Source organism: Silene latifolia, chromosome 2 (genome assembly GCF_048544455.1).
Source record: "Silene latifolia isolate original U9 population chromosome 2, ASM4854445v1, whole genome shotgun sequence".
Taxonomy (NCBI): Eukaryota; Viridiplantae; Streptophyta; class Magnoliopsida; order Caryophyllales; family Caryophyllaceae; genus Silene; species Silene latifolia.
This window is the reverse complement of record NC_133527.1, coordinates 162,516,531-162,535,356: the sequence shown is the minus strand read 5'-3', so window position 1 is coordinate 162,535,356 and position 18,826 is coordinate 162,516,531. Positions and strand designations below refer to the sequence as shown.

At 37.8% G+C, this 18,826-nt stretch overlaps 1 protein-coding gene across 1 annotated transcript; it reads right to left on the bottom strand.

Moving 5' to 3' along the window:
- Positions 1–466: 466 nt before the first annotated feature.
- On the bottom strand, positions 467–8,060 carry LOC141643223 (uncharacterized). Its single transcript, XM_074452278.1, has 12 exons — positions 7,546–8,060; positions 7,367–7,452; positions 6,493–6,572; positions 6,258–6,313; positions 5,999–6,047; positions 5,686–5,814; positions 4,553–4,648; positions 4,236–4,349; positions 2,999–3,129; positions 2,620–2,855; positions 1,347–2,159; positions 467–1,068 (listed from the first exon to the last, which is right to left on the bottom strand). The coding sequence occupies exons 1-12, from the start codon at positions 7,887–7,889 to the stop codon at positions 1,019–1,021; spliced, it is 2,184 nt and encodes a 727-aa protein (XP_074308379.1). The 5' UTR covers positions 7,890–8,060; the 3' UTR covers positions 467–1,018.
- Positions 8,061–18,826: the final 10,766 nt, after the last annotated feature.

Here is an 18,826-nt window from a genome sequence, read left to right as displayed (position 1 = left end):
TCCATCTAAAGCTGTAGACGGGCATTATCCGTCGGACAGTGGCCATCTCACAAAATGCAAGTGTGAGAGAAGGGGAGGTATCCAACTATCCATTTCCCACCCACTTGCACTATTCACTCTCATTTTGTGAAAGGTACACTATCCGTCTACAGCTTTAGACAAATAGTGTCCGTCTAAAGTGAGAACTTGTGTAGTTTTAAAAATATCCGATAAAACTAAGAACGTCTAAAATGAGAATGCATAGTTTTAAAAAATATCCAGATAAAACTAAGAAATTTTGTCAAAGCCAAAGATGTCTTATCGAATGAGAACATGAAATCAAATTCCTACTCAAATTCTATGTTAATTATAAATTTATTTGTTGTAAGGCGACTATAGGTAATTCCGTAGATATGTGTTCCATTCGTGAATAGTTCAACTAATGGTACCACATCATCTTAGTCATTGTCACCTTGTCAGTCGTCACTGTGGCTGTCAACTTCTACTAATTTGTATTCTTGAATCTTGACACTGTCAACATTCCTTTTTACGTCACCCAGTATTAGAAAATCAAAAAAAAAAAAAAAAACTACGAAGTAAATTATATTTGGATGACAAAAATTTAAAGATATTTTACAGAGGGTGGCTACATATATCGGCCCTGAAGCTCAGAAATGTGAATGTAAGGCGTCCGGCTCCCTGACAAACATGGCAAGGCACATTTCCCTACCTGAAGGAAATTGCAAACCATAGCCTCTGACGATTAGCAGCGAGTTTAGTTTGATTTACTGAGTGCTTCATGTTCCGCAGACGAAAATCATCCATATTGCACATAAGGCAATTGCCAGATATACCAATTTGATGCTATTCAGATAACTTGTCATCTACTCTGTTACTAGAGCAGATCTCGACTTCAAGAGCTCGTAGGTATATATATATAAACATAAAAGGCACAAAGATGCTCAGTAGTCTAATCACTGGATGCTCGAGACTTTCAAGTTTTGAACTAGCCACCTGATTAACAACATGCCGACTCCACTTAGTAACCTAAGCGATCATTCAATGATGTCCGCCCATCGCCTGATTGTCCTGCACATGCATTACAACAGCGAATCAGCACAATAATCATTCATCAAAACTGTACCTATCAAATGGGGTCATTCAGATCGGTTTGGTTCAGAACAGTCAGGTTTGGGTTCAGGTATACGCTCGGATTAGGGGTCAGACCAAGTCGATTTAGAATTTAGGGCCGGATAATAGTTACTTTGTTACATCCGATCAGGCCGAGCCATTTCAGGTAAGGTCAATTTTGCAGGTCTAATCAAAAGTAGAACTTCACCAAAGGAAACTATAGATAGAAGTCTTGCCTTTAGGGGGAATCCATGTTGCATCGTCTTTCGCCTTTAAAAATGCAGGTTTTTCAGGACCAAGCACTCTTTTAGGCCGTTTATTTTCTTGTCCCGGGGGCTTCTCATCTATTTTGTCATTATTCTCAAAATCTGTTTCCTCATCAGCAGCATACAGTCCACGTTTATGTTTTAACAACAAAGCAACTGCATCTTCTACCATTATATCTGCAGAGTTGGCAGCTGATTCTGACATCTGATTCTCAGGAATTTCAACAGGCTTCTTTTTCCTCACAATAAGACCTGGAGCAGCACTCTCAATCTCAGTCTCTAGATTCGTTCCCGCCTGAGAATCATTTGATTCCAGAATCTTTTGCCTGTCTTTATAATCAACAAACTCATCACTCTCGCTAACGTCCACTGGTTTCACTAGTTGGCTCTTTTTCGGTTCTCGGTTTTCCACTGCCCCCAGCCACTGGGGTTTAATAGCACTATAAGTACTAGGTTTGTTTTCTGTTGAATCAATAGTATCACTGCTGGATTTTGCAGAGTCGCTAGTTTTTGAAATCGCTTTTGGAGCTACTTGATTTGCACCAGAATTGACTGGCTTCTCGGGTCGATTGACATTATTCTTTGCGACCTTGGAATTATCAGGCTTCTTAATAACAGGAGTACTTGATGCAGGTTCCTTGCATGTTAGCTCCTTGACCAGAATGGCCCGCTTTTTAACTGTTTCTCCGGTAGGGTCAGCAATCTTCAACAAGTAGACTATCCTATCCAATTCCGTTTGGAGCGAAGACAAATCCTTCTCAAGTTGCACAGTCTTGTCAGCAACTGGAAAATGCATGCAGACAATCAAAACTTCATGAGGAAAACTAAACCATAATTTTAAGTTTTTAACCACATGTATTGGGCTCTTATTGAAGATATTGAATAGAGAAAGCTGGCATATTAGCACTAAAACGATGACTTCCACGATGAAAAAAGGTGCATTCTGAGAGTTTTTCAGACATAGTCTTTTTGTTCATGAAGCTGTGTCAAGCAACACAACGTAGACACAGTATCCCAGAATCTCCAGGGTACTCCATACCCCATAAGGATGTCATCGTGTGATTATAGCAACACATAACTTATTGCTCATTTTCACTATATTTTCATTTTACACACATCCCATTTTCTCATCCTATAGAGATTACAAAAACTAGCCAGTAATCGGTAGACAGTGGTACAATCTTGTTTTTAGTTGTTACAGTGGCAATTAATTACTGATGAGATATGACGAAGAAAGACTTACCAAGTTGAGAAGAAAGGCCAGACATAAATGCATCGAGTACATCTCCAGCATTTTGTTCGGCCACAGGCTCAGACAATTTATTCTTCTCTTCAGAAATCAGTCTTCTTTTCTCTTCCATTTCTTTCGTCAGCGCCTCTTTCTTGTCCAGAAGAGAATCAGCTGTTTCCACTGACTCTGTATTAGCAGATTTACTGACTGGTTTCTTCCTTGTTCTATCATAGAACTCGTCATCATCGCTGTACAGATCATATAAAGAAAATGGTCAACCATTGATTCATCATTATACAACTCAAAGCAACAACTTTAAGTAAATCTAGCAAAAAAAGAAACTACCTAGAGTGGAGTAACAACCGCAAGACTAATTGTAAATATGAAATACCTTAAAATCTCATCCTCGTCCTCAATTAATCCCTTTTGTTTACTGCGAGATGACCTCTTACCACGTGCACCTACGCTTTCACGTATACTATCATTTAACGTTTCTTCCAAACTCTCAAGCTCCTCAAATATCTGTGTAACGAATAATGAAATTAGTTCCCAAGAGGAGAAATTAACACCAGGGCCATCCCTGACCAGAGATTTGGCCCCGTGCGAGATTTATAATAAGGCCTCTGATTAGGGTCGTCCGGGAGTTTTGGAAGGCCTTGTGCCACTATTTTTGTTGCGACCTTGAGTAATATAATACAAAAGTTCATTTTAAAAATTGAGGGATGTTCTTTTTTTGGCGGTTAAAGGTTGTTTTTTGCTTTCACTTTTTACATGTAAAAAAATTACTTTATTTTTAAACCATCAACTTAAGGCCAAGATGGTTTATTTAATAGATAATAAACTGCTCATTTCTTTTCATTTATTGTCCTACTGTCCTAGTAACTTCAACAATCAATGATATCAACTTTTACGAATATTTTCCCATTGTATAAAATAGTTATCTTTCTTATACGTAACTAATATGAAAATAATGTTTTAATATAAACAACTTCTATGAAAGTTTCATTTTAACTATAGATATATTTGTAGAAATGAATGTTCCAATTTGAAAATATCAAAGCCAAATAAAGACAAAAAAAAAGTAATGAGGATATTGCTATTTGAATGCCATTGTAAAATATTAACATGGTAACAAAGAACTTCCAAGTTAAAAAGATGTGTAATAAATAAAAACTTTTGATATATAAAGAAAGGATAAAAATATTAACAGTATACAAGAATGAGATGTAAATTGAAAAGGAAAATAAATCAGGCTCCATATTAGTCCATTTGAAGCTAAAGATATCGCTAGAGCCTAGGGGTAAAAACAGGAAACAAGATAGTGGAGGCCACGTAATTGAAAAAAGAAGGGAAATGCTCAGCGAAAGAAATCGAACGCGGACAACTACTTTGGGATTTCATGTAACAAGCACTACACCATTTACAAGACGACCTCTCTTTATGCGTCTTCATACAAATAAAATATAACGCTTACAACAGAATTAGGCTCCAAAAATTCGGGGGACCTGTTCGGTAGGGCTTGACTAACAGTCTAACACCATGTTTTGCAGATCAAAACTTAAAAGAAACAAAGAAAGCAACAACCATGAAGCATTTTCAGAAGCATAGCATAATGTTGAAATCCATACCTGAGAGATCCTAAGCTCATTTCGAGCAATCTGAGTTTGCTGTCCTTGAGTCAACCCTCCTTGGGATATATCTTTGGCACGGATTGCAGATATCTCTTTCTTCATATGTGCAATCTATAGATAAACCAGGACTATTAGGAAAATAAATCCCTTCTATTTCTCTTTTAACCATGTTTATCACAAAATAGAATCAGGCACAGGAGCTGAAGTATAAGCCCCCAGCTCAAGGAGATTTAGATTTTCTTATGGGTTAGTACCCCGCGTGTATCGCTACACTCTTCAGTTGTACAGGAAAAAAAACAGAAAAACACAATTACCTTCTCCATTCTTTTTAAAACTTTCTCTCTGGTCTTCTGTTGTTTTTCAGTGAGCTCTCCTTTAAAGGTTTGCCATGTCAACTCATCAGGATCATCCTATAAGTTTTTGAAGCAAGAGACAGGCAAAACTATTAAAGCCATACAGAAGCAGAACAGCATGAGATGCTGCTAAGAGCAAGAGGCATGTGTGAGACCACTATTACAGATAGAAGTAAAAGATTCACCAGCATCCTAAAACCCTTCGATTTTGCAAAATCAAGATTCTTTCAGTTGTCCTTTAATCTTGGATGGTGTTTGGGAACCAATATGCATACCATTTCAAAGTATCAGTTCGAAATCTGGAAATTGAAAACGTGGAATCTAAAATCATTTTCATTGCACGGCAAACTTAGGAATTTCCGTTACCAATTTTCAATACTAAAAATGGAATTTGGGAATCATGAGATAAACAAATTAGAATTTAAAATCCAAAGTGTTGTTTTATCAAACTCGGAAAAATTAGAGAAAGTGACGTAATAATTAAAATAGATTAACATTGACGTGGTATATCAAGTTGTATTGATATGTCCAAGCTCAATGATTCACGCTAAGACAGAAAGTCCACTTTCAGTTTTCCTATATAGAAACCGACATTCACAAAACCAAAACTAGAATGCAGCTCTCAACAAAGAAGCATCTTCACCGAGTTCATCAAAAGAAAAAATTAAGGAAAGAGGACAGTTGAACTTCTGTTCTGCAAATCTGATGAAAATTCCCTATAACCCTAGAAGCCTGGACAAAATTCCTATCTATATCTAATAAAACTAGAGAGAAGTTCGATCAAACTTCAAGTTCCAAATTATCAAACTTAGACGTTTATTAATCTTTGAGAGAAATGAGACAAAAATTCATGGATAACTTTTAAGGTTTTGGAACACGAGAGAGGATTTCAGAGGAGAAAGAAGAACATGCGTGGTTACTAGTGCATCGTCATCAGAAATGGATCCAATCAAAAGATGAGATATTGCCAACTACAAAAGTCTACCTCTTGATGATGATATGGCAGTTTTGTTCAAGAAATCAATCGGGCTTTATGATGGAGCACACATAAATATCATTTCCTAGTTCAAAAACAGATAGATTCTTTGACAAACCTCGTCTTCTTCAATTGCATCCTCTCCCATTCCCCAGGAAATACCATCAGCAAGAGCAGCACCCTCTCGTGCCCTGCGGAGCGAAGCCTCGCGGTCTTTAGCATAACTACTACCTTTCAGTTCAGCTTCCTAGAAAAAGACAGAGTGAAAAGGTAAAATATGCGCCCAAACTCGATAAAGGTGAAAGAAATTTGTCCCGAAAAACGGTAGCCTATAGATCATGATACTCCGCACATATGTTCACAAATAGACTATTTGAGGAAAGGACCAAAGGATACAAAATTGAAAGCAAAAGACAGTATTAATGTCTTACAGGCAGCATTAAATCTTCTGGACCTTGGAATATATAAAGCCGAGATGAACTGTGAATACAAGAGCCAAAATTAGTATAAACTATGTTAACGTAAACAAAACATGAATTGAGAAAATACATGTTCATGTACACACTGTTGGTAGCATAAAACGAAATACGAGATGCTACAGTATATACAAGAATAAAACAAGATCAGTGATAGAGTAATGCAACAGGCAACAACTTAAAAGTAGCAAAGACATCACAATAAGATACTCACTGGCCAAACCGGATGACGTCACCAACATGCAAATCCACATAAACTTTTGCTTTTACCTACACAAAGCACATCAATAAGAAATTTTCCTTAGTACACTAACCGCATAGCTTTAAAAATTTTAACCAAGCCCAGGCAGATAAAAATTATTTTCATGTGAAGTTTAACAAAGAAAACTTAGCTACTCAGCCAAAAAGAGACATCTTTAGCCTAAGGAACATGTAGAACAAATGAATACCTGTTTTTTGTTTATAAACGTGCCATGAGTACTTCCAAGATCATACAGATAGGCATTTCCACTTGCATTGAACTGGATAACTGATATAGCAGAAACGAAATGGAGAAACACGAGTTATAGATAGCACATGTAGCAATATGATGGCCCTATGAACAATTGAACATTGTAGTCCTACAATGAACACCTCAATCAAAAACATGCTCAAGGTGATTATAGTGTCCTTTTAAACGTATCATTAATCATATATTCCTTTTATTTTACAGAGAAGGTTGTATGTTGTTTCCCATGGGGAGAATCACAACCACGTGAATGAACTATCTAGATGAGAAAATAACACTGCTAATAAGCTACAAGCCTACAAGATGGAGAACGACACGCTACCCCTGAAATCGCCCTACATCGGAGCCTAATTTTCATCACCTCCCCTCCGAATTTTGCTTCCTTATAATCCTAAACGAGTAGCTTCAATGAAACTCCACAATAATCCTAAAATGCACAATAAACCTTCCCTTTCCTCAAATTAATTCTACTGCCGCAGAAAAATAAACGAGTATACTACCCAAAACACAAAGTAGGAAACGCCTCAACAAGTTCGAACAATTAATACCCTACTTCTCGATGCAATCAAATTGGTAGTAGTCAGCCTAGTAGTTAACTCAAGTTAGTATTTTTGACAATAGGTCTGAGTCACTCCCAGGTGCGAATCTCCTACCCCCTATATTGTACCGTCCTTGGGATCATTACACACTAAGAAAATCAATACACTGTCGTGATTATATCTACTGCGCCAATGATTCATACAAACATTCACACAGTCCAACTAAAACCATAAACGATCCGTAAAATAACAGAAAAGACAAAAAGATGAAAATACCAGCATGGAAGCGAGAAATAGTAGGATGCTCAAGTACAAAATCGCAAAGATCAATCCTACCAAACATGTAGGCTCCTTTCTTCGTCCTGCTCATATTTAAACAAACAAATCTAATTAATCAATCTAAAACAGTAGTAATTCGAACTAATTAGCCAAACTAATTAGAAAGAGAAATATACAGGTCAAGCTGATCAACAATGGAGCCGTCCTTGAGAACCTCGAAGAAGAAAGGATGCGACGGAGGTTGACTCCATGGCGGAATTTGGTAGGGAACTCCATTGTTGGTTGTGGTAGTAGTGGTGGTGGTGGTGGTGGTGGTGTTATCACTCTTGTTTTCTAAGTTAGTCTCCTTAATTCCGCCATTAATGGAGTCGGAAGGAGGAGGAGGAGGAAGGTCGGCGGGGGTTGTAGGGTTTGGCGGTGGCGGAAGCATCGACGGCAGCGGTATAGATGATAGGGTGTCGTTAAGTTGTTGGGTGGTTGTAACGGCCGTGTCGGATGACGGCGTCACTGGAGGATCCATAGCGGAATAATTATTGCCTGGGAAGAAGGTGATTGTGAACAAAAAAAAAAAAAAAAGGGAACGAAATTTGGGCGCAGTTTTTTCGGCTATAAACAAATAAAAATTCTTTTTTTTTTTTTTTTTTTTTTTGAGGAATAACCAAATACTCCCATCTATTCTAAATAATCTTCGCTATTCAAGGAGGCACAAGAATTAAGAAAGAGAGTATTATATGGTAAAGTATTTGTGTGAGAAAGTAATTGGAGAGAGGGAAGGTATTATGTGATTAAAATAAGTAGAGTAAATTAACAATTACTCCCTTATATAAACCACTTTTCTAAAATAACTCCCATATGTAAACTTTTTAATAATTTACTCTCATAAAATGTTCTCAGGTCAAAAGTTGCACCCATTTCGTCTTTCCGGTGACATATTCCGCCAGTTTTCAAATTTTCAGTTTTAAGGTCTAAATTTATGACCAAAATACCCCTACTGTATCCTGTTTTCTCTCGCTCTGACCCTCTTCACTTTAATTCTTTCCTGACATATTCCGTATGTATTCCATGAATTGTCACTACATCAAAATCACTAGCAAGTAGCAACCCATTACAACAAATTCATCAAATAGCAATCCACCAAAAACAAAACACATAATGGCATATCAACAATGAAAAAAAATTGGAAATTGTAATAGGAATTGACGATTATTTTCTTCTAGTTTTCCATATTTCCAATAACTGATCAATATAATCGCAGATCCACTTGTACGATAGTGGAGGTTGTACCAGACCAATTGTCGGCGGCGGCGATGACGCCAGCGAGACGGAACGATTGCTTGCATTTCTCGAGATTGCCATGGATGTCTTCAATGGCGATTAGATGGTCTTGTGGTGGATAATGGGTTTGAATTGAGGGATTAGGATTGGGGTTAGGGTTAGGGAGGAAATGCTGCCGCTGACGGTGAAATCGACGAAGTTGTCGACGAATTCGGAGAGGAGATTTGGGGATAATGGGTTTGAATTGCTGCAATTTTTTATGGAGAAGCCAGTGACGCTGATGAAAGTGAAAGTCTTATTAATTACTATGTTTCGGATCTAGGAAAAAACACCCCATTGCATGTTGCAGCTAGATCTGCTCCATTTGGAAGGGTTTTTGCAGATTTGAGGGTTGGGATTTGTTGTTGTTGTCGTCGTCGTCGAACACCTTCTGCTCACCTGAAAGTTGTTGTTGACAAAGGGGGAAAAAGATAACGAAGGGGAAGAAGATAATGAATTTACGCAGGGGCAAAACGGTCATAAAAAAAGATTTTTTACCTGAAAATGCAAATGGGTGTAATTTTTGACTTGAGAACATTTTATGGGAGTAAATTATTAAAAAGTTTTTATAAGGGAGTTATTTTAGAAAAGTGGTTTATATAAGAGAGTAATTGTTAATTTACTCAAATAAGTATTGTTGTGGATAAGGTGATTAAAATAAGTATTGTTGTGGGGTAAGATGATTAAAATAAGATAAAGTATGAGTATTGGGGGTATTGTTATGGGGTTGGGTGATTAAAATAAGTATAAAAGTTTGCCAAATAAGGAAATAGGGAGAGTATTGTGAATAGACGAAAAAGGAAATAAGAAGAGTTATTTAGAATAGGAGGGAGTAAAAATTCTTGATTAAGAAACGTAATTTAATTTCGCAGTACGTTTTTCACTCATTTTAGTACATTTTACCAAATAATTTCCATTTGCATACCCCTCGAGAAAAAAACATTTCACTCTAGTTCTCTCTATTTTTAGGCTCCGTTTGGCACGACACTTCAGGTAGCTTATTTGACCAAAATTTCAGGTACCTGATTTTTTTACAAGTATTTGGCAAGTAGCTTATTTGGTCAAATAAGGTACCTGAAATGAAATGTTACCTCAGGTAGCATTTGAGAAATGAGGTATCTAAAATGACTTATTTTCCATTTTGTACTCTTTTATTCTATAATATTAAATCATTTTCATATCCTTTTACGTCATTTTACCAAAATCAGCTACCTTTTTAGCTAGTTTGCCAAACACATTTTTATATAATCACTTAACTTATCAGCTCCTCCTTTTCAGCTACCTTATCGGTTACCTTTTAGGTTTCAGTTAGCTTTTCAGTTTTGAACTACCTTTTCATATTCCAGCTACCTTTTTAGGTAGTTTTGCCAAACAGAGCCTTAACCCTATGTCATGTCAAAATGAACAAATTTATAGAATAATGAATGATAATTTAAATCTCGAACATATATGTATGACATAATTATGAATCAAATTAATAATCTGCTTTTATGTTTTGATTTTTTTTTTTAATTTAGGGTTTGTGATTATGATAAATTATTGTTCAATGGCCTTTGGTTGTTTGACGGTGGTGGGATGACGACGTTGGTGACGGGCGACAGAGAAAGGACAATGAAGGCGGAGGGCGTTGTTGTGAGTGGTGTCGTGGCAGTGGTGGCTCGTGGGTTAGGGGAAAAGGGTCGGGAAAAAAGAAGGGGACAGATTGCTCAGGGAGGGGTACACTAATCGCCGACGATGAGAGGGGAACAGTGAGGTTTCGGCGACATGGCCGGCGGCGGAGGATGTTGTAGGTGGTGTTGTGCACAAGTAGAGAGAGAACGGGTTGCATGACTGACGGCCAAATCGTCTGACGGAGGGGAAATGGACGGTGGCTTGTCGTGGCTGTTCGGCAGCCGGTCGGAGTGGCTGTGTACGTATGGTGGTAACTGTACTTTAGGGTGAGGTAGATGGTGTTTTGGTGTGTACTGTTCATTTTTATTTCGTGGTTTTTTTATTTACTCTTTTTCGTGGATATAGTACACTAGGGTGGAAATGAGAGGGGTACAATGTCAAAAGTGTATTATGATGAGTAAAATCTGTACTTCGAAAATCAACACCCTTAATTAAAGACATGTGTAGTTACTAGTTAGGGGTGGGCATAATCCGGTCCGCACCGGAAAAATGGACCGGTCCGGACCAAAACCGGAATTAAAAATTCCGATCCGGTTTCCGGTCCAACATTTTTAAAGATTCCGGTTTCTGGTCTGGTCCGGTCTTGGACCGAAATTTTCCGGTCCGGACCAGAAAACCGGAATTATTATATTTTTTAGTTTTTTTAAAAAAATATTATATAAAAAAACAAGTATACGCATATTTAATCCGGTCCATTCCGGTCCAACCGGTCCGGTTTTTTGGACCGGAATTTGAAAAAGAGGGTATGTAAAATAATTATGGTCCAACCGGTTCGGTCCGGTCATACAGCTTTATTATAAACATCTTACAACTCGTTTGCATTTGATAGTTTTTGCTATAAGTGTTAGTTTGTTTGCATTAAATTGGTTTAAGTAGACGATTTGTAGATAGCTATGAGTTTTATTCTATTCCATTAGTTTGTTGCATACAATTTGCTTGGGGACAAGCAAAGGTTTGGTTTGGGGAGATTTGATGCGTGCATTTTATATAGTCTTTTTAAACCTTATTTGCACGCATTCCCATGTAATTTCCGTAGTTTTAGGGTACAAAATGCCCCGAATAGTCTACTTTGGTTCGTTTGGCTTTAATTGCAGGAATGGACCTGAAGAAGCAGAATTGAGCCTTCTGATGTCCTTTTAGCTCGCATTTAGGAGATAGAAGAATTGGAGCGAGGATGCTACTATCTTGGGATGCGTGAAGTCGCCTTGGAAGATAAATCATACGTCCTTTGGCCTATTTCAGTGGCAGTTGACTCGATCGAGATGTTTGGCTGGCTAATGTGCTCGATCGAGAGCTTGTGGATGGTGAACAGTCCTCGATCGAGACCCTGCTGTGCTCGATCGAGAGGTGGCATAATGGTGTTCCTCGATCGAGTAGTCTTAGTACTCAATCGAGAGGTTTTGCCTGGAAGATGGTCGATCGAGGAGTTTCAAAGTACTCGATCGACCAGTTTGTTATCTGAACGCGGGATTTTTCTCGCGTGAACTTATTATCTTATTTATTTTAAGTTACGTGTTTAGGAATAAAATATCTTTCCTATATAAAGGAAAGACGTAATTAGGTTTAGAGGATGAAAATTATCAACCTTTAATCTGTCATTAGTTTATGAACTCAAGTACTCTTGTCAACGTAGCTTTGCCTTTCTATTTTCCGGATCTGAACTTTTGTAATCTCTCTTTACTCTCTTTACTCTCTTTTATTCAAGTTAATTCCTTTGCAACATTTAATTCTTGTTCTTTAATTTCTGTTCTTATTAGTATTGTTATTAAGTTTATGCGGTTTCTCTTTAATCATCTTTTTACCATGTTTGCTATAGATTTATTAATTGTTGTTGTTTTATTTATCGTCATGAGTAGCTAATGCCCTTAGTGCTAGGATTAGGGGAGCCATGATACTAAAGCAATGACGCGATAATTAGTTTAGGAGGTTCTTGTTGTGAGAATTATTTTATACTCCCTCTGTACCACACCAAAGGTAACGGCGGGAAAAATGGAGTATTTAAGAAAATGTGGAAAAAGTAAGGGTAAAGAGGGAAAAAGGTGCGGTATGTAATTGTGGGTTGGTAGGTGGGGTATGTAATGGCATTTTGTGTAAATACCAAATGAGTATAAGGATAATTTGGTAATGTTGTGGGCCAAATAATGAATGTTATCTTTGGTGTGGTACGTCCGTTTATAGTAAGTGTTACCTTTGGTGTGGTACGTAGGGAGTAGCAATTTAATAGTAATTATTAGGTTGAGTGCACGCAACTAAAGTAATTAAACTGGTTAAATTCAGACCTAGATCGGAAGATTGGAATGAACAGACCTGCTATGAATAATAGACTATCCTAATTAGAGTGGAAGCTATTTAGGAAGAATCTAGGGCGGATAGCGGACCGAAAGGACCTTTCCACTACCCTTCTCACATCAGACCGACTGACCTTGCCTTTAACTGATTTGCGTAATATCATGGTGAACCGACATCCTGGCATATTTTTCTTTATTTGATTACATCTTATTTCATCCTTGCTATTTTTATTGTTGTCTCTTTTATTGCCTTTTATTTCAGTACATTAGTTTAGTCAAAACAACCAAATCAAAACCCCCCATTTTGTGACCGTAGACAGACTGAATAACGAGTAGATAGTGACCGCCTCCCTGTGGGGTACGATACCCGACTTACCTCTGCTATATTAGTTAGAGCCGGTTGGTTTATTTTTGATAGGGTTGCGACAACCGTGTCAAATTTTGGCGCCGTTGCCGGGGAGGCAACTATTTTATTTACTTGTTTATTTTAGTCTCAATGGATTTTCAATTCCTTGAGGCAAATCTTTTCTCTTAGTTTTGTTTATACCCAGGTCCAACAGGTCAGAGTTAGTACCAGCTGATCCTGAACCAGAGAGGACTTTTCGCCGTAGACAGAACTTATTGAGAGAGATTCGTCAAGAGGAAGGCTTGAGTACTCTTGAACCTGTTCTTGAAAACTTTACATTTGCAGAAGATCGGTCTTTATAGGAAGACACTCCTATTTCTGCAACCTTTATTAAATCTGCGAAGATGCCTAACATTGATAGTCATTCTGAGCCGACAGCTGATTCTATTCCTAAAGGTTTCAAGCTTGAAACTGATGAGGGGATTACATTCGATATTCGTCCCTTCTATATTAATCTGGTGGAGAGAAACCTGCTTAGGGGAGTAGCTGGTGAGGATCCGAGGAAGCATATGGAAGTCTTCATAGATTATTGTTCTACTATCCCTGCTACTAAGGGAGTGACTCAAGAGAAGATTAAGGAAGTCTTGTTTCCTTTTTATCTTACTGATGGAGCCCGAGAGTGGTTGACTGACTTGGACAAGACTGCAGCTGGGATTACCGATTGGGAAACCTTGGCCCTTGCTTTTTACAAGAGATACTACCCTCCACAGAGAACTAATGCATTGCGAGGGCAGATTACAAGTTTTAAACAAAATCCGACTGAGAACTTGTATGAAGCATGGTGCAGGTTTAAGAAGCTGGTTAGATCTGTCCCACATCACGGGTTTGGCCAGTGGTTTTTGTGCAACGAGTTCTACAATGGGTTGTATGATGATCACTGTGCTATTTTTGATGCTGCAACCAATGGAAGATTTCAGAAGAACATTGATGACGATAAGGGCTGGCATATTATAGAAGAGATGGCTACCCATTGTGCTGAATATGGGAACCCAAGGAGTGGACTTAGAACAGTTTCTATAGATAATAGTGCACTTGTGGCTCAACTGGAAGCCATGAATGCCAGATTTGATAAGCTGGAATTGCAGGCTGGGGGAAATCAATAGACGGTTTATTTGTTGTCTAGACAAGAGACCGTCTCATATGAGAGATGTGGTACTGAGGGACATAGTACAGTTGCGTATTTAGCTGAGAAAGAGCAAGTCTTTGCTTTTCAACAATTCAGGCAAGGAGGCTCTTATATTAACAAGAGACGCCTCTTTTAAATTGCTTGAGTCCCAGTTAGCTCAATTTGCTACTAAGCAATCTTCAAGACAACCGGGCCAATTACCGTCACAACCTGACAAGAAACCACATGAGACGGTAAACTTGATCAGTTTAAGGAGTGGTCTTTCTTATAAGGGACCCAAAATGCCAGACCCGGGAGTTGAAGTTGCTATTCATGAACAAACGTCTTTTGACGAAGAAGTGATTAATTCACGAGATGTCCTCGATCGACTGGTTTCTGATGGTCGATCGAGTGAATTTACTGAAGATGTGCTCAATCGAGGAGAAAAATGTGGTCGATCGAGCAGTGCAGAAAAGAGGTCTCTCGATCGAGCAACTCAAAGTACTCGATCGAGTAAAAATGATGAGAAAAGTTCTCGATCGAGTGGTAATGTTACTCGATCGAGCAATATTGATGCTGATGATGATAAATTGTTGTTTAAATCTAATTTGGACGATAATTCTGCAAAGAAGGATAATCCCTATGGACCCCAGGTTCTATTTCTAGGGTGGCTATGGAGGACGAAAGCGAAACAACAATTCGGCAGATTTGTCGATCTTTTGAAAAGTCTTAAAGTCAACATTCCGTTTGTCGAGTTACTAACCCAGATACCCTCTTACTCGAAATTCATGAAAGAAATACTTTTACGTAAGAGGAATGTAGATGAGACTGAGACGGTGGCTTTGACTGAGGAGTGCTCCGGACTTCTTCAGAATAAGACTCCACCGAAATTGGCTGACCCGGGTAGTTTTTTGATTCCCTGTCATATTGGAACTTATTTAATTGATAATGCGTTGTGTGACTTAGGAGCTAGTGTAAGCGTCTTACCTCTGTCTCTCGCAAAGAGACTTGGTTTGACGAAATTTCAATGCACCAACATGACTGTACAGATGGCCAATCGTTCATTATCACGGCCATTAGGAGTTCTAGAGGACGTTCTTGTTAAGACCGGGAAATTCTTTATTTCCGTTGACTTCGTAGACTTTGAGATACCCGAAGATTCATACACTCCCATCATTTTGGGAAGTACATTTTTGCATACTGCTCATGCAATAATAGATGTCGGGTCTAAGACTTTAACCTTTCATGTGGGTGGGGAGGATTTGACTTTCACCAGTCCAGTGTTCGTAGGGCGCTCATGCAAGTCATGCCCTGCAATGCTATTCCCTCTATAGACTCCGACAAGGATCTTTCGAGTACTATTATTGAGTCATAACCTGCTGTTATGACAACTCTGCCCCAGTCTCGGAGCGAAATGGAGGACCATTCTATTGTTTTTGCTTCTGCAGGACCTAGCGGAATGGACACTGGAGATCCTGGTGCCGACTTGGTGCATTGCAGTTGGAACCTAGCATTGATGACGCTACAGATCAAAAGGGCCATGGGAAGAAAAAGCCTGACAAAGGAAAGCGGAAGGATGCAGATTACGAGAAATGTCATTCTCCTTCCAATAGCTCAGTTGTTTGGAGACCAAAGATGGAGGTTACCAATGCTGAAGGGACCTCGTCGAGTCAGAAGCCCAGTTTCGGGCTATTTAATTGTTTCAGAGGATGAAACGGGACGCTATCCCGTTAACATTTTGTAATTTTGAATTTCCGTTAGACATTTAATTGCTTATTAGTTATAGATTATAGTACTAGATTATATAGATTTAATTTGCTTAAGACCGAATATAGACTGCGTACTGTTATTGTGGTATTTTTGCGGGAAGTATTTTTGCTTATTATGCAGGTTTTGAGAAGATGCTGATCATTGGGAAGCGTGCAAAGAGGAAAGCACTCGATCGAACACTTTATGTGATCGATCGAGCAAATGGCTAAGCAAAAGTCCTCGATCGAGTGGTTTCTACCTCTCGATCGAGCAAGCCAATTTTGGGGGTTCTCGATCGAGTACTCAGAGCTCTCGATCGAGCAAATCAAGGGAAAAAGCTCTCGATCGATCAATCTAAAACCACTCGATCGAGTAGTTTCAGCTGTTATTACACGAGGGAGTATTCCTTTCCTCATTCTATTTCATTTGCTAATTTATGTTCTTCCCCAATTTTACCCAAAATCCCTTCGACACTTTATTCCCTAACCTCAAATCTAAATTTCTTCCCCAAATTTTACCAATTAAATTACCAAAATATTCTTAACTCATCAATTAAACCATTTGCCCCATATTTACTTCACAAAACTCCGCTTAATTTGGGGGATTTTCAACATTAGGGTTTGCGGAAATCGATTTGATTCGATTAATTTGATTAGCTTTGGTTTTTAATTGATTTTCAGGTTGGGTATTCATTGAAGTAAGTTCCTTCCCCTTCTTTATTGTTTAAATTGCAATTTTTACCTTAGTTTGTAGAAATTAGGGTTTGAAAAAATTGATTTGGGGAAAATCGATTTTGTTGATTGAATTTGAATTAGAACTTGGTTTTATTGTAGTTATGGATAGCAGTAAAGATCCGGTGTCGAAAAAGCCATGTCGACAACCTCTGCGTCGACCTTGACCCCGTCTCAGACAGTGGCCCCTGCTGCCGCCACTGTCCCTGTCACCATTGTAACACCCCGTATATTATTAATAACTTGTAAAAAAATTCTTTTAATTGTTATTTTGGATTTAATTACGTCATATAACGGTTTCTGTTTCTTTTATGAGTCCTTTATTAAGCAAGTTCTTAGTGGACTCATCAAGATGGATTTGGGAAAAAGTCATCCAGTTAGTCATTTTGAGTTTATTTCGCTAAATTAGCAAATTTGGTTAAAATCCGCTAATTTAATTAAAATCGCTAATAATTCTCATTCGAGCCGATTTCGTATTATTTTTGTTAACTAGCCGAGCTTATTTTTATTTTCACTCATTAAATTTATTAATTTATATTTCAGTTCATTTCTGAAACTTTTACTAAAATCGGTTTAATTTAACTCGAGACGATTTTAAAATCTAGCTAGATTTCTTAACGATTAAGAAACGTATGTATAACAAATAGCTAGCTAGCAGGCTGCTCCCTAAAAAATATCACATCTCCCCCATCTCTTTTCTTCTTCGTTCATTTTCCTTCTTTTGTTCTTTGTTTCAATCTTTGTCCCAAAAATTGGATATGTCGATTCGTTTTTCATCCGTTTTCAACGATTTTTGTTCAACAGTACTCCTGTCATCATTACTGTCAATCCGATGTGCTGAGATAAACGGTCTGGTAGAAGATTTTTACAGTATAGAGGAGTTCGCTCGGAAAAAGGTAACGATAACGAGTTACTCGATATTACTTGTAAAATATGTTTATTTTGAATGATGGTTAGTTTGTTTTATAGTTGTAATGGTATATAATGATATATAAGGACCTTTTTGGATGCTATTTATCCCCTTGTATGTTTAAGACGGTATATACTTATATGGGGAGATGATTGAGACGGTGTATACTGACCCATATGGATCATTTGGGGATGCGAGTAAGTGATTTGTATATTTAAGACGGTGTATATTGATATGAGGAGAAGATTGAGACGGTGTATACTGACCCTTAGGGATCATTTGGGATGCTAGTTAGTGAGTTATATATTTATGACTATGTATACTGATATGGGGAGATGATTGAGATGACGTATAGTGACCCGTAAGGATCATTTAAGATTCTAATTAGTGAGTTGTATATTTAAGACGATATATACTAACACGTAGAAATCATTTGGGATGCTAGTTAGTGAGTTGTATATTTAAGACATTGTATACTCACACGTAGAGATAGTTTTGGATGCATTTACTTGTCAATTTTAATTTGGTAAACGGGAGTTATATATTGTTGTGTGGACTTGCCTTGCTATATTTGTATTTTGTTGCAGGTGAGACGGTAAGCATTATAGATTGTATATGTAAGATATTTCCATAAATCAAATAAGTATTATATTAATATTTAATTAAGTTATTTTTATGGAAATTAAGATGGTCCATTGTATGGTGGAATTTATCTAGGATTTTTTTTCCACTATTATCTCCCATAAGTTACCACTCACAATTTAGGAAACTGTTCAGCTGACTCTTTGATGGCAAGAGTCTATATAAGGGGAACATATTTATTCTGATTAAGGTTCACCAAGTCTACCTCATTAAGAAAATACACCATCTAAATTGTGAGGCTGAGGGTTTGGAAGCCAAGTCAGATTTGGGGCATAAGGAATTGGGTTATTTATTAAGACGGATCAAATATTTCAAGCAATGGCTGGAGGTAAGTAATCGATCTCTTTTGTCGCTTCCGCATTCAGTTTATACATGTTCATTATGAGATTAGAACATGTTATTTTAGACTATAAAAATTTACAGTTGGTATCAGAGCCAATAATCGCCTCTGCCTTGCTTAATTAAAATATTCATTGTCGCGTGAAATATTCCGTATTCTATGAATTTGCCTTGTTAGAATTTTTAATTTATGCGACATGCGAGTATATAATAGGTATATTGACTTGATTATTGGGTCCTAATTTGGGAGTGCATAAATTAAACATTCAATTGATTGTCTTTGAATCCCTCGGCTAGTCGTC

Bases quoted from the DNA above. Each gene is read 5' to 3' on its own strand.
- LOC141643223 (XM_074452278.1), bottom strand. From the start codon at position 7,889: ATGGATCCTCCAGTGACGCCGTCATCCGACACGGCCGTTACAACCACC. The intron at 6,573-7,366 runs GTATTTTCATCT...CTGCTATATCAG, and splicing joins TATTTCTCGCTTCCATGCTG to TTATCCAGTTCAATGCAAGT. The intron at 2,160-2,619 runs GTAAGTCTTTCT...TGCATTTTCCAG, and splicing joins TGGCCTTTCTTCTCAACTTG to TTGCTGACAAGACTGTGCAA.